The following is a 15,511-nucleotide window of genomic DNA, read 5'->3' on the forward strand; positions in this document are numbered from 1 at the left end:
TCCTGCCTCCGCCTCCCAAGTAGCTGGGACCACAGGCGCCCGCCACAACGCCCGGCTATTTTTTGGTTGCAGCCGTCATTGTTGTTTTGGCGGGGATTCGAACCCGCCACCTTAGGTGTACGTGGCTGGCGCCTTAGCCGGTTGAGCTATAGGCGCTGAGCCTATTCATGCTTTTTTCAACCACTTAAAACTGTAAAACCCATTCTTGATTGGCCAGCTGTATAGAAATGGCCAGGGGATTGGCTTTGGCCCCCAGGCCAGAGTTTGCTACCCATCCCAGGGGCACAGTGACCTTGGGAAATGTCACTACTAGTGAGAGAACACAGCAGAGCACAGGCTGGTCCAACTCCCCAGCTGCACCATTTGTGGCTGAGCAGGTCATCCTTGTCCTGGGTGCCTCAGTGTCCTCACTGGGACAGTGGGGTGAGGCATCTCATCACTGGGTGGCTGTGAAGGTCACATGAGCCCTGTAGAGTGCTAAGAACAGGCTTGGCTCTGCAGGACCCCAGAGAGCCTGTGGTGGAGGGAGGTAGACTGGATAGTGCTCGCATGAGTGGTGGCCCCTCTTCCAAGAGCTGTCCTGCTGAGGGCACACTGGTGAGAGGCAGCCGGCCTAGGGAGGGTGCTGCCCTGTGACTGGGATACCTTATTTTGGCTGGGGATTGCCCCAGCTGGGTCTGAGGGCCCCACACTGTGACCTGCTAAGCTCATGGTCCTTTGGCCATGTTTACAATTTCTGGTGCCTGCCCTGGGACTGCCAAGACCCCAATGCCCAGGCTATCTATCACTAAGCCTCTCCTCCCTACAACGTTTCTAAAGCCTTCCTTTAGCATGTCAGCCTGGGGCTGTCATCCCGCCTTTTTCTGTGGCTGAGAATCTCTGGTTTAACCTGCACAACTCCTGAGAAGCCCTTGGCAGGGCTAGGTAGATACCCACACTGGCCCCTCGGAGGGCTGCCTCCCGTAGCCAGCTGCTGGTCGGTCCCCAGGCAGTGGGCAGAGAAGGGATGCCCTTCCAACTGAGCAATAACAGGGCCACCCTTTGGGGCTGGCACATATTTGCAGGCATCCCTTGAGAATCTTGACCCTTATCTGTGTCCATAAGCTTCCTGCAAACTCCTGTTATGCGGTTGTCTCCCCTCTTCTCCTGTAGTGTGTTTCCTCCTTGGTTCTGAATGGAAATGAAATAGCTTGAGTGAGCTATAAGCTGCCGGGTACTTGGTGTCTGTGCTGGTTTTGCCTGTCAGTCTCTAGAACATTCTGGAAGCCCTGGTGATTTGAAGGGTGGGAGTTTCAGCTGTTCCCCCAGCCCCACCCCAACCTCATTGTTGATGCCAGACTAGAGCAGGCACCCATGAGGCCTCCAAAACCAGAGTAATGTTTGCACCCCTGGTATGGACATCTGAGAATGAGGCTCTGTTCCACATGGTCACTCAGGGACCCAGGCAGGAAGAGGTCTCCAGGGCACATAGGCCCTGACCCACAAAGTGGAAGGAGGTAGGGAAGGGAGTTCCTGTGTAAGAGGGAGTTAGTGACAGGTCAGTCCTGTGCTCAGCCGGAACCCAGTTGCCTGGCCACACCAGGCAGCTGTCAGACAGGGAGCCCCAGGCCCAGGAGAAAGACTTGGTGGGTTTGGGGAAGCCTTGCTGGTCTTGCCTGGCCACCCCGCGCAGTTGCCTGGAAGAGGTGGGAACACAACCTGCATGCTGGGAGTTCTGTAACTTCCCCTAGGACCGGGGAGGGCCCCAGGTGGATTTGGAACTCCCAGCTGCACAGCCATGGCAGCAGGAGGATGCTGCTCAGTGGTAAAAAGACTATTCCCTGCCCTCCACCCCCATCAGCCTCTCCCAGGGCAATCAGTGAACAGAGAAGGAGCCGACACTACACCCTCCCTGTGTCATGTCCCCTAATGACAGGTGTGTGTCTTTGCTTTTTATTGCAGTGAAAATACATCGCCTGACATTTACTCTCTTACCCCTAATTTGTTCAACTCAGTGGTGATGAGAACAACCTTGCTGGGTGACTCATCTCCAGAGCCCCCTTCACCTTCCCAGGGAGATGCTCAGCTCCCTGAGCAGTCACTCCCCGCCCACCCCACCCCCCACAGCCCTGGGCACCCACCATCCTGCCTTCTGTCTCTGTGGTTGTGACTGCAGTAGGTTTCTCCTCTCAGTGAAATCACACAACATTTGTCCTTTTGTGACTTGCTTATTTTCACTTAACATAATGTCCTCAGGGGTCATCTCTTTGTAGCAGGTTGGAATTTCCTTCCTTTTAGGGCTGAATGGTGTTGCTCATATGGACAGACCACATGTTGCATGTCTGTTGGTCCCTCAAAGGACACCTGGGTTGGTCCCACCTTTGTGGCTATTGTGAATAGTGCTGCTGTGAACACAGGTGTGCAGACACCCCCTTTAGTCCCTGCCTCCGTCCGTCCTGTGGAGTATGCAGCAGGCATGCTTTGATGGTTGGCTGAGCCCAGAGAGTTGGCTGTGGCTGCATTTTTGCCAGGACTCTTGCTGATAGTGGCATATAGCCAGGGTGGCAGAGGGGAGGGGAGGAGCTTGGCAGCTCGTTCGACTCTGGCCTTGTCCACCGTCACCCCCGTGTGGCTCCGGCCCTGCACATACACTCACTGGCAGAGACAGTCACCAGGCTAGGGGAAGGGGAGGTGGGAGACAGAGTCTTGGATGGTCGAACTGGCTCTCAGGTGCCTCACTGAGGCTGCATGGTGCCCAGTGAGGCTTGATTTTCTCTTTCCTTGAAATAATTCTAGGTTTACAGAAGAGGTAGGATGTTCCGAGAGGGTGTCACTTCTCTTGTAGCCAGGTGCACTCATCTGAGCTGAGGCGCCATCCTGGGCACCTGTGCCATCTGGAGCCCAGTGCCTGGTTCCCCACCCTTTCCCAGCCACCTATGACCTTCTCGGCTCCTCCAGGATCACTTGTTGCATTTAGGCATCACGTCTCCTCTGTGTCTCAGTCCATCCCTGCATCCTGTGAGCCTGGCACTCCCGGACATGACCAGTCAGACATCTGTGGCCTGTCATATGTTTTCTCCTGAGGATCACGGGTCAGAGGTCTGGGGGGAGCACCTGAGAGGGTGCCTGCTGGGGATGTGGCATCCCCATGATGCAGTGCTGGTGTGGTGACCTCGGGCACCGTCTTTTCCTGTGTATTGTGCACCAGGGGTGGGGTTGTGTGAGGGCAGAGTGAGCCCCTCCTCTTGGGGGCAGTGTGAAAACCCACAGTCACCTCTGTTTACGTGGGGGAGGGACTTGGAAGCTGCGGGAACACCCTGTTCTCCTTTGGCCCACCTGTGTTCACAGCTGCCAGCAGCCCTGCCCGCTTCACTCTGTGCTGGCTGTCCTAGTGGAGAATTCCCCTTTCTTTCTTCCCTTCCATGCTTACCCATTGGAAACTGAGAGGCGTGTTCTGCTGTCACAGCTGTGTCACTTGGGCTCCCGCTGGCTTTGTTCAGGACAAGCAGAGGTAGTAGCTGAGTCTCCGGCTGTCAGGAAGGGTTGCAGCCCCAGAAACTGGCCCCCACAGCCCTCTCAGCTTTTCACGGCTGCTGCCTGCCTCTAGCTGGGGCGAAGGGTCAGGTGGGCTCCCCTTGGCCACCCAGTGACACCCGTTCTTCTGTGCATGAGTGTTCACACTGCCTTGCAAATGTTTCCTTGGCTGGGGACCCTTTGAAGGTACCTGGCATAGGCTTTGTCAGCAGGAAACATTTCCACACCTCCACAAGCCATGGAACACATGACCCTTGATCCTTTCCATGAATGTGGTATGTGTGTGGCTTCATTTACTTGGGTTTCCACTGATGTGGATGGGGCAGCACTGGGCCAGGTTCCTTCTGCCATTTATGGAGTTACAGATTCCATCCACTGTGGCGGCAGGGGGGAGAGAAGGCTTTCTCTCATGCATCTGTACCCATGCAGCCTGGTCTATGACCTGGGGCCTTTGGATTCGTGAGCCTGTGGGTCTGGGTCAGTGGCAGGGACTATAACCTTCAGCCAAACCCTGATTTTGGTTCAGAATGTGCCCTTGAAGATGAAGGTTGTGCTTCATCTGACTCAAATACTAAGTTGTATGTAAATTTGGGTATCTTGTGATGTTAACCAAGAGGTTTTTCTGGGATACTGAGGTGAGACAGATTCTTCCAAGCAGAGTAAGAGGGTTTGTTGTGCCACCCCACAACCTGTTGCATGCCCTGAGCTTCAGGAGGGTACAGTGTGGGGCACCTTTTCTCCTGCTGAACTTAGTTTAAAAACAATTGACCATGGTGATTTTTCTGAGTTGGACACTGCCAGTGCTGGCGGGCTGAGGGGATGGACCTGAAGCCAGAGCCATTGTAGACAGGACATTCCAGAGGGGGAGAATCAGTCTGTTCCCCACTCTGAATGTGGCCACACAGGGCTGGGCGGCTGCGCTCCTGTCTGTGTGTTCCTCCCTCACACACATAGGTATGTGGAAAGTGAGAGGTGTCTCTCCCGTTATTCTGTTTGTCCTTTATACAGCATCTACCTGGAGTCCCCCCCTGTGTCAGGCCCCTGCTGAGGCCAAGGACTCTGTCCATGGGCACTTCCGTGCTGGCTGGGGGATGAGGTTGGTGGTGGTGCCCTGAGTCCTCATCGCACCTGCAGTGAGACGATGAGGGTGGCCGAGAGCGTTAAGCCAGTGCACCCGCTCCCGGGCAAGGACTCAGGGCACTGAGCAGTCTCCTGCCCCAGAAGAAATATGTGCAGGGCAGTGTTCTGCCAGCAGGGTGGGCCGGGGTGGTAGGTGCCCAGACGGGAGGGAGGGATTCAGACCCAAGGCCCAGTGAGCCCTAACTGAGCATGCGATTCTGCTCAAGTGAATGCAAGCGCTAACCTGCATTCACCTGAGGTTTTGTCCAGCTTGCCCTGGTTCTGACTTGGGGAGGTCCTGCTCCCATCCCTGAAGATGTTCCCCTCAGGCGGGGAGGAAGCTCAGAGCCCTGCTGGGCTATGACTATTTGCCTGACACCAGTTCTCTTCTCTGTCTACATGTACAGGGCAAGAGGTTCATCTATGCCGGCTCCAACCTGGGTGTGGTCCAGGTCCCCCTGGCCTTCTGTGGGGAGCACAGCACCTGCGCTGACTGCGTGCTAGCACGGGACCCCTACTGTGCCTGGAGCCGTCAGACAGATGCCTGTGTCACCTTGCAAGAGACTGAGGACCCCAGCAGGTACGGGGTGGGGTGCTGTGTGTGTCCGGGTGAGTAATATGTGTGATGCCGCATGTGTGCAGGTGAGTGACGTGTGGGTAAAGTGTTCAGGGGCGTGCGGGTGAGTGACATGTGTGGGTAAAGTGTTCAGGGGCGTGTGTGTGCAGGTGAGTAAAGTGTGCAGGTGCCGTGTGTGTGTGTGTGTGTGTGTGTGTGTGTGTGTAATGTGTACAGTGCCGTGTGTGTGTGTGTAACGTGTATAAGTGCATGTGTGTGTGGGTAACGTATGTGGGTGCCGCGTGTGTGCAGGTAACATGTACAGTGCCGTGTGTGTGTGTGTGTGTGTGTAATATGTTTAGGTGAGTAACATGTGTGGTGCCGCAGGTGTCGTGTGTGTCCGGGTGAGTAACATGTGTGGTGCTGTGTGTGTGCATGCAGGTGAGTAATGTGTGCAGTGCCGTGTGTGTGTGTGTGTGTGTGTGTGTGTAAAACGTGTCCGGGTAAGTAACGTGTGTGGTGCTGCGTGTGTGCACGTGTCATGTGTGCAGGGGTGAGTAGTAATGTGTGCGGTTGTCTTCCAGCCAGTTGATCCAGGAGATGAGTGGCGATGTCTCCAGCTGCCCGGGTGAGTGGCTCCTCCTCCTCCCAGTTCCCGTGGGGGCAGCGAGGTCTCGCAACCATTCATTCCCTGGTGCTTTAGTTCTGTGTCATTGTGTGCCTTTTTCTTTCCCCTCTCAGAAGAGAGGCCACGTGTCAGGTAGCAGGCCCTGTGGTCTTCCTGCCTCTCACTGCAGAAGATCTCGGAGCACCACACAGAGTGTGTTTCCTGGGCGCCCTCCCCATCCAAAACTGTCCGCTGGCTCTTCTGCTCAGCTTGGGGCTCATGAAGCAAAACCTAGACCCACCCTAACTGGGAAGAAGGGAGCCCTGAGAGATTGGTCCGCAGGCAGTTGAGGAACTGGGCTGGCGTTTCCCTCAGGTCCCCACCTGATGTTCCCACCATCGGTAACCGTCTGACACTGATGAGAGGACGGATGGAATCAGGCCCAATGTCCCATCCTCACCAGTGGCTAAAGGTCATGGTGTATAGACAGTCGTGCCCCTGGCTTCTGTGCCCTCCAGTCCCTGTAAGACAGCTGTCATCAGATTATGACACTTGTAGGAGGGGGCTGTGGTGCATGGAAAGGGCGACTTCTCTCAGAACCTCTAACAGGAGTGTTACACATTTGCCTCCAAGTGCTGCCACCAGACACGAACTGGCCTCTCTGCCTAGGCTCCCCCACCTGGTGCATTTCTTCCAGGATGTGAGGGTGAGACACGGGATTTCTGCTGCTCCGAGCCGCCTCCACTTTCTTTGTCCCAGTGGGCTGCCATCCATAGCTCATCTCTTTGCTTTTTCTCACGCATGTCTTTATTTCCTTAGTTGCTCTGGAAGAGTCCATGTTGTTCCAGTGGGTGAAACTCTTATGTCATCTTGTGGGTATTAACCTATTTTTAAAAGAAGTTAGGTATGAACAGGGTTGTTGATGCTGTGCACGTTTATTTTGATGTTCCAGATAAAACTAAAGAGAGTTGCCGGCAGCACTTTTTCAAGTACGGCAGCACAGTGGAACTGAAATGCTTCCAGAAGTCCAACCTGGCCCAGGTGTTCTGGAAATTCCAGAACAGCGTGCTGAAGGTCGAGAGCCCCAAGTATGGTCTCGTGGACGGAAAAAACTTGCTCATCTTCAACCTGTCGGAGGGAGACAGTGGGGTGTACCTGTGCCTGTCGGAGGAGCAGGTCAGGAATAAGATGGTCTCCCGGGTGGTCGCCAAGCACGTCCTGGAGGTGAAGCACATCCTGCCACGACCCGAGCTGCCCACCTTGCCAGCTGTTCAGACGGAAGGCAGCTGGATTGTCCCCAAAGTGTTGGCAGCATCCATCCCAGGCTCCCCTCCTCCGACCCCAGCTGTGGAAGTCAGCTCCCCCAGGGCCGTCACCCCTGCACCCAGGCCCGTCACCCCTGCCCCCAGGCCCACGCCCACCAGCATGTCCTGTGAAACAAAGATCGTGATCAACACGGCTCCCCATCCCCTCCCCGAGAAGACCATGTACCTCAGCTCCAGCGATAACCGCCTCCTCATGTCCCTCTTCCTCCTCTTCTTCGTCTTCTTCCTCTGCCTCTTTCTCTATAACTGTTACCAGGGCTACCTGCCCGGACACTGTTTAAAATTCCGCTCTGCTCTGCTCTTTGGGAAGAAGAAGCCCAAGTCGGATTGTTGTGACCGCGAGCAGAGCCTGAAGGAGACATTGGTGGAGCCGGGAAGCTTCTCCCAGCAGAATGGGGAGCAGCCCAAGCCAGCCCAAGACACCGGCTATGAGACAGAGCAGGATACTATCACCAGCAAAGTCCCCACAGACAGGGAGGACTCGCAGAGGATCGACGACCTCTCTGCCAGGGACAGGCCATTTGATGTCAAGTGCGAGCTGAAGTTCGCAGACTCAGATGCGGATGGAGACTGAGGCCGGCCAGGCATCCCCACCCGCGCCTCGGCTGTGACACGTCCATGCTAGGGGGTTTTGTGACTCTCCCGTTTGGTAGCCGAGTCTTGTGTAGCACTGCATAGGTTACCCCGTGTCGAGCAGCCAGCCTCAGTCCTCTGTCTGTTTTCTCTTGGGTTGAGCCTGTGACTTGGTTTCTCTTTGTCCTTTTGGAAAATGACAAGCATCACATCCCACGGTCGGTCGGAGTGCTTTACGGAGTCCTGTGGGCAGTGGTGCGGGTTTACCTGAGCCCTTTTTGTAGTGGGGGAAGATGATTTGACCCCCCCTCCCGGCTGAGATGAACACCCCTTCGGCTCCCCTCCTCACAGCAGCCACTAAAAGATAATTCATTCCAGATTGGAAATGACATTTTAGTTTATCAGATTGGTAACTTATTGCCTGTTGTCCAGATTGGCACGAACCTTTTCTTCCACTTAATTATTATTTTAGAATTTTGCTTTGATTGTGTTCATGTTGTAGATCATTTTTTTTTTAATTACTGAATCAGATGTTTTAATATTTAGAAGAAGATGTGCATCTTCTAGATTTTGTTATATATTGGGATAAAATATAGTTTATGTTGCTTAAGATTCTCAGGGATAAACTTACTTTTGCTAAATGTGTTTTTTCTGCTTTTAGAAATGTAGACCAAAATCATCTCTTGAGCACACTCACCTTCTTTTTTCCTTTTAACTTTATTCCTCGAGAAAAGTATCATTTTCAGACACATTCTTTTTTTTTCTGTGCTTTTTTTTTTTTTTTTTTTTTGCCTTCTCTTTTTATTCTCTTGAAGAGGTCTGTCCCATGCCTGTGAGGCGGGTTTGAGTGAAGGAAGGTGGCCTGGGCAGCCCAGAGCCCGGGGAGTGGAGGGGGGTGTTGTTGGGGGGCCTGAGAGCTGAGAGGAGAGGTGTGGCCCAATCAGTGCCCATGGCTGCCAGTCAAGACCTCCTGTCAGACAGATGGAACCTTCACAGGATGCCTTTGGTTTTCTGAGCATTCCCGTCTCTTTTTGCTTCAATTCTATGCCCACTGCCTGCCCAGACTTTCCCAGCAACCTAACTGAGCTGTACCTACTGAGCTGGGCCTCTGTGGACAGGGCTGTTGGCCAAGGGCTGTGACCACGTACCCGCAAGCACACAGCTGCTGTTCCTGACCTGCTCCACTGGCCACTGTTTTAAAGATGTGAACGGGTGGTACGATCTCAACATTTGCTAATTTTACACTCCATCTCCCTGCTTTGTAAATACCCATTGAGAAGAGACTTTTTTTCCCATGGCAAAGAGCAATAAACTCTGGATTTTTGTGTGCCTGTGTCGACAGTCTCGTCTTCCAGCATGATATGATTTGACCATTCTGGTGTGAACATTTGTGTTTTATAAGATTTACCTTGTTTTTATTTTTCTACTTTGAATTGTATACATTTGGAAAGTACCCAAATAAATGAGAAGCGTCTATCCTTGATTTGGGCAGGATGTTCCTTAGCGGAGGCCGTGCAGCACCTGTGCCCTGTGGCTGGCGAGGCGGCTGTGCTTCCTGCCGCTTCCCTGCATGGCCAGGCTCTTTTCTCTTCCACCCCACATGTCCGTTTCCTGCTGTGTCTCGCCTTCTTCACCTGTGATGTACCCTTGGACTTCTTCCTCAGTGCCCTCTCTTTTCTGTCCTCTGTCTCGCAGCTTCATCTTCTAAGCCTTTCCTTCCTCCTGGCTCCTCCTCCCTGTCCTGTCTGGGCCCTGATTCATCTTCTTCTCCCCGGAGTCTCTGGCCGGCCTCAGGCACGGGGCCTGAGAGCAGCTCGCGGGTCTCCTTGCTGCCACCCTTCCTGAGTGACCAGGCACAGCAGGTGCATTCGCTGGGGACCTTCCACCTCTTCTGCCAGGCCACGGGTAAGTCAGGGCACTGTGTGTGCCTTATGCCCTATCTATCTCTGTCTCCTTCCAGGGGCAGGCAGGCTGTTGGGACCTCCCCCATGGCCGCCAGTCTTCTCACTCTGTCTTTATAATCCACAGCTGTCCTAGCTGTGGCCCTGGGTTGAGCTGTTTCATGCTTTCATTGTGGGTCATTCTCAAGGGAAACTGTAAGAAACATGAAGCTGCTCCTAGTAAGTAACATGGGTCAGCCAAATTTTTGCTTAAAAAGGCAACTGTTAAGTATTTTAGGCTTTGTGGGCCATGGGCTCTTTGTCATGGCAACTCTGCTCTGCTGCTCTGCTGTGAAAGCTGCCAGAGGTGGTTTATAATGAGTGGGTAGGGCCATGTGCTAATAAAACTTTATTTATAAAAATTGACAGTGAGCTAGATTGGGCCCAGAGGTCCCAGTTTGCCAGCCCATGGTATATAGGATTTTGCTCCTATTTCTGCTAACAATTTGGAGGGTAACGTGTGGCATTTGGAAAATTTTTAAAATTTAAAAAAACTTCCAGCTGGGTGCAGTATCTCGTCTATAATCCTAGCACTTTGGGAGGCTGAGCTGGGAGGCTCACTTGAGCTTAGGCATTTGAAGATGCAGTGAGCTCTCGTTACACCACTGCACTTCAGCCTGAGTGACAGGGTCAAAAAAAAAATTCAGAGCTTCCAGAACAAGAGTTGTTCTAATAACTTATTTTATGATGTTTAAAAGCAGAAAAGATTGAGAGTCTAGGGTACTCCCTGGGGACACAAGAGGCATTTGCCCTGGATTGGAAAATCATTCAGATGAGATCTCTACTTTGGAAAGATGGGGGTGGCCAAAAACATTCTTCAGGTGGATCCTGGGCTCTAGGCACCTCCCAGTGGCATTGGTGTGTGGTCACCTGAATGATCAGGTGATATAGAAAGAAAAGGAGTGGCACATGGCAGCCTGCCTGGGGTAGGAGGAATACAAGGAGGAAGGAAAGCAGATCTAGTTCATCTCTTTCTTAAAACTTCTAAACAAACTTCCAGAAACTCCTAAGAGTTTTAAGCTGCTGTTTCCTGTTCAGCTCTGAGAGCCTCAGGGTGGTCTGTGTTAATGCTGCACACCTGGCACTGGACATGAGCAGTGGACAGGAACTATGAACCTGCAAGAGCATGGAGCTGGACCTTTGGCCAGCTTGCATGGTCGGAGCCACAGGGCAGGGCCGGGTGGGCTGCTGTGGTCACATACACAGCTGAATGTTGCTCCTCAGCAGGTATTTACCTTGGAGCAGGCAGGCCAGAAAAGTCTTTCATAGCAGTGGGGCCCTTTGCAGGCCTGGGATGGGGTTAATTTCTCTCCAGAAGTGTTTGACCGCATCTGGGCCCTTTTCTTTCCCCATTGAAGACACAACCTAGGAGGATTGTGAGGCCCCAGGGAAGGACCTGCTTAGAGGAAGGGGCAACTTATGCCCTTTTCAGGGCAGGCACAGCCTGTGGTGAGCGCAGAGGAGCCATGGTTCTGAATTTGCCCTGAGTTGCCTCCGGGGTTGAGTCAGGGTCTGTAGACCGTGTACCCTGCAGCAGAGGCCACCATGTGGCTGAAAGTCTCAAAGGCTTTTTTGGGAAGGTGGGTGCCCTGTACTGTGTTCTGCTACCTTGGAACTGTCCCTGACAAAGGAGTAGTTGAATTATTCTAGATGAGGCCCAGGGTACAAGGACTGCAGTGTGACTCTGGCAGCATGGGTGGGGGCTTCCCTCTCTGTGGTTCCCAGACCAGGGCAGGGTTGGTTTGGAACCTCAACCTGGGTTTTTCTCTTTCCTAAAATGGCTGCTTTCATGGTAGTTATGGTAGTTTGGAAGCTATCTGATTAAAGGCCTAGCAAAGTATTTATTTTTGGAATATGAGACTTAAAGAGAGGACATGCGTGGCATCTTTAGTTCTATGTGCCGCTTCCTGGCACGCATAGCTCTGCTGGGTGACCCTGTGTCTTGGGGCAGCCTTTCAGTCTCTGGGAGGGGAGGGAGCTGATGGAAGGGAGGCCAGTAGTCAGGCTTGCACTTGGGGGCTGGGCCTCCCCCTGTGTTGGCTCCCTGTCCAGCTTCCCCCAGGACCTGCCTGTCACCCAGGAGACTTCCCCACCTCCCTTATGTGTTTTTAGCTGGGGGTCAGAAGGTGACTTGGTATGCTCATCCATCTGGGAGAGGTAGAACCCCTCCAAGGCCAACACCCTTCTTGAGAGGGGATCGGAGTAAGTCCACACAGGGAAATGCCCCGGTGGTATGTGCAGAGGGAGGGGCAGCAAGGGGAAGGATACCAGGGACAAGGGGCTGGTATCATGTGCAGAGAAGGTGAGAGGGGCTGTGCAGTCAGAGTGTTTCCCATGGTGGGGCTGAGCTGTGGTGGACAGGCTGGCATAGGTGGATGAGAAGGCAAGCAGCAAGCTGCTTTGGCTCCTGGTGGGTGGAGAGACCGGCGTCCCAGGGGACATGCAGAGAGAGAGCTTGAGGCCCAGCAGTGTGGGTTAGGCCCCCCAGGTCCCATGCCCAGAGCATGTACCTGGCTGCCCATCTGAGGGAGGGACGGGCTGTGCCTGTGGGCCTGTGCAGGAGCTATGGAGGGAGATGGGTCACCCTTCAGTAGGGTGACCAGATTTTAGCATTTGTAAAGCGGGACAACATGGTGGGTGGGGGGTGGAAGGGGGCGGGGGCGGGGCCTGACAACAATGCAAACTTTTGTAAGCAGTTCTCGATAATCACTTCTCAACAATTATTTGTTATTATTACAGTTTAACATTATAAAATTAACAAAAATAATATAAAACTCATATCCTGGTGAAATAGCCACATGGCAGCCGAAGACTGTATATTCCCTTCCTGTTCTCCCGCCCGTTCGTGCATTCTTTCCAAACATCGGGACTTTTTTAAAACGCCGGGGACACAGGACAAATTGTTAAAAAGTGGGACTGTCCTGCCAAAAGCAGGACGTCTGGTCACCCTACCCTTCACTGGGTTTCATCTCTGGTCTGCGCAGCACTTGCCTCTGGGAAGTGAAATTGTCTCAGTGGGTTCCTCATGTGGGTTGTAGGATGAGGTGGGAGGATCATTGATGCCATTGGCACAGGTCTACTGGGGTGGGTGGGGATAGCAAGGTCCTGAAAGAGGAAGTTATAGTAGCTTGGGGTGTCACAGTGGGAATATCCCTTCTGTAGCACCTCCATGAGATGATGCTGGTTGTAGCTTCAGGCAGCCACTGCGTCCCCTAAGCTTGGCAGTTGGAAGGGCAAGATTGGCCATGGACCAGAACCCCCACGGCCCTCTGAGCTCAGAGACGAGAGGTCCTCAGGGCCTCCACGGCCTGACATTGCCCATGGGAGCCACTTGCCAGCTGCTCTTGAGTCCTGGGGGACCGGGAGCAGCTTGAAGTGCACTCCTGCCCCGCAGCGTGCACCTGCATGGGAGGGACACTGCCTTGAGCACGCCCACAGCTGTGGCACAGCAGTGCCACACCACATTAGCCCACACCTGAGTTTGCTGTCTCAGCTCCATGTTGCTTCACTAGCAAGTTCATGTTCCTCATGTTTCATCACACTGACAACTGCAAGTGACTGGGAGAAACACACCACCACCACCCCCCACCTCGCATAGTAGCACATGCACCATATACACGATACACATGCACACATGGCACACATGTGGGTGAGAGGGCAGGGCATGCTGGAGGCAGCCGGTAGGGGAGGCGGTGGGCCTGGGTCCCAAAAACAGCTCTCCAGGCCCTTTCTGGCTGCTGCCCTGTCCCCCCATCCTGTAGGATGTGCTTCTCTGGCACACAGCACCTGGGGAACAGCCCACTAGAACTAGCCTTCCTGCCCCTTGGCCTGGCAAGTTCTCAGTCTGCACCTAGCAGCTATCTCTTCCTTACGGGCACCTGCTGTCTAGGGGGAAGGTGAGCAAGAATAGTCCCTGCTCCCTGCAACCCTGGCCCCTGTGGGGGTCATGGGTCTGGCCTCATGGAGGCCCCTCCTGCCACAGCACACTGCCCCCTCAGACCAGCTCAAACTGAGGCATGTGTTGACTTTTTTCCTTCTAAACTTGTCCCATGAGCTGATGCTGGTCCAGTGCAGGGAGCTTTCACCACTTCCGGGATTCAGCCCTGTTCAGTGTCTCATGCGGCAGCACGTCTGGCCCCAGTTGCTCCCCTGGGTCCCCAAAGGTGCTGGAACTAACCCTTCTTGGTCACTTCTCTGCGCAGTCCCCAAGTGGTACCTACCAGGCCTGTGACATTGTAGGGCTGGCTTTACCAAGCCATCCCACAGTGCATGCTGTGATGGATAAAACACTCCTGTAGTTTTATACATCGCCACCCAGGGCTGCCCCCAAACTCTGTGACTCCGAGGCCCACCCATTTCCTCTCATTTCCTGATTTTCCCAGTGGAGACTGTATGTCCATGCCAGTGTGAGCATATGTGTGCTTGCGTGTGGCGTCTTTCTGTCTAAAAACACGTCGCGCACCCAACTTCCATTCACAGTGCCTGAGGCCTGAGCATGGTGAGGAAATGTTTTAGAATCTAGATTGATTCTGCAAACAACTTGCTGCCTTTCATTTGCAAATTGGCATCTTAGCCAAAGCCACTTGCATTGAGTGGAAAGCGCCCTCTAGGTGCCCACACAGCTCCTTCTTCCTGCACTTTCAGTAGAGTCTCCAATGACTTGAGACATCTCACAACTTGTTACAAAACAGGCTTTGCATTAATCGATGTTGCACAACTCTGAGCGTGTTTCAGGTAGGCTGGGTTAAGCTATGAGGTTCAATACGTAGGTGTATTAAATGCATTTTCAATTTAGGGTATTTTCATCTTAACAGTGGGTTTATTGGGACAGGACCCTCTCATATGTCCAGGAGCACCTGTGCTGATAAGGGGAGAAAAGGAATTTGAGCTAGAGGAAGAGCTAAGTTAGCATATGGTCACGCTGTGCCCCTGAATTAATGACCCTGTGCTCCTCCTGGGCCAGTTGGAATAATGCAGATAGGCAAAAATCCACCCTAGCACCTGCACGAAACCAGCTGTGGTGTGCGGGGCATCTGTGAGCATGCGTCAGCCGAGGTGTGTGGTGATGTGTGTGTGTGTGTACATGTGCACGCACAGGACAGGCTACGCACGTGTACTGACATGCACATACCGAAATAGATCTATATAATTTTTTAACCAAAGTGGGGTCTTTCTCCACCAGGACTATCTTTCGGTGGCAATATGAGGCCTGTGTCATTTTCAGAGCTAATAATGGCTCCTGAAAAGTAGCGCCAGCCCTTCAGATTTGGGATGGCCTTTTGTGTTTTATCTGTGGCATCGGAAGTCTGAACTGTTAAACCAACTGGGATCAAAGGGCAGCCACCCACGGCAGGTGCTGGAGCCTGGGGCCCCCAGGGCCTCCCAGGTCTCTTGAGTAGAGAGTTGTGGGGGTTGATCAGCCTGGCCCTTGTTGTGTTGAGGGCATAAAGCCAGGGGGGCCCTGGGACTCTCTACTCTGGACCCTTCTCAGCCAGGACAGTTTCCTACCTTTGAGGGTGAGACAAGGACCAATGTCCACTGACTTGATTCTGGGAAACCTGTGGCATGTCCAGGTTCGCAGCTACTCAGCCACTGCAGCATCCCCCCACCTCCAGAAGCTTGCAGGGGGACTGGGGGGAGCCACCCGAGCCTGGCCATTCTCTTGAGGTGATACGATGGATGGTTGTGGTGGGACCCAGGACTTTGGCCCAGACAGAATTGTGTGATGGTTTCGGAGGGCCACACTGGGAGATGGGAAAAAGGACACTCTCTCCTAGCAGAGTGTCCATGGGCTTGCAGAGCTTCCTGTACTCACGAAGGGGCAGTGCCAGTTGGGTGGCCCTGCAGATGGACTTTAACTCTCACTTTCCCTCTCTCT

At 53.4% G+C, this 15,511-nt stretch overlaps 1 protein-coding gene across 2 annotated transcripts in view; it reads left to right on the forward strand.

Annotated features, from left to right (window-relative positions):
* The window catches only part of SEMA4D (semaphorin 4D), a 45,311-nt gene that overhangs the window by 20,146 nt on the left and 9,654 nt on the right, over positions 1–15,511 (forward strand). Inside the window, exons 12-14 of one of the 2 annotated variants that reach the window (XM_023516242.1) lie at positions 5,040–5,212; positions 5,773–5,816; positions 6,748–8,217. In XM_023516242.1, coding sequence (XP_023372010.1) covers positions 5,040–5,212; positions 5,773–5,816; positions 6,748–7,694 — 1,164 coding nt within the window. In that variant the 3' untranslated portion in view covers positions 7,695–8,217. Of the gene's footprint in view, positions 1–5,039; positions 5,220–5,772; positions 5,817–6,747; positions 8,218–9,388; positions 9,599–15,511 lie in introns of those variants that run through there. The other variant, XM_023516243.1, reaches the window with a different exon arrangement.

Source organism: Otolemur garnettii, unplaced genomic scaffold, assembly GCF_000181295.1.
Source record: "Otolemur garnettii isolate 467f Iridium unplaced genomic scaffold, OtoGar3 scaffold00088, whole genome shotgun sequence".
NCBI lineage: Eukaryota > Metazoa > Chordata > Mammalia > Primates > Galagidae > Otolemur > Otolemur garnettii.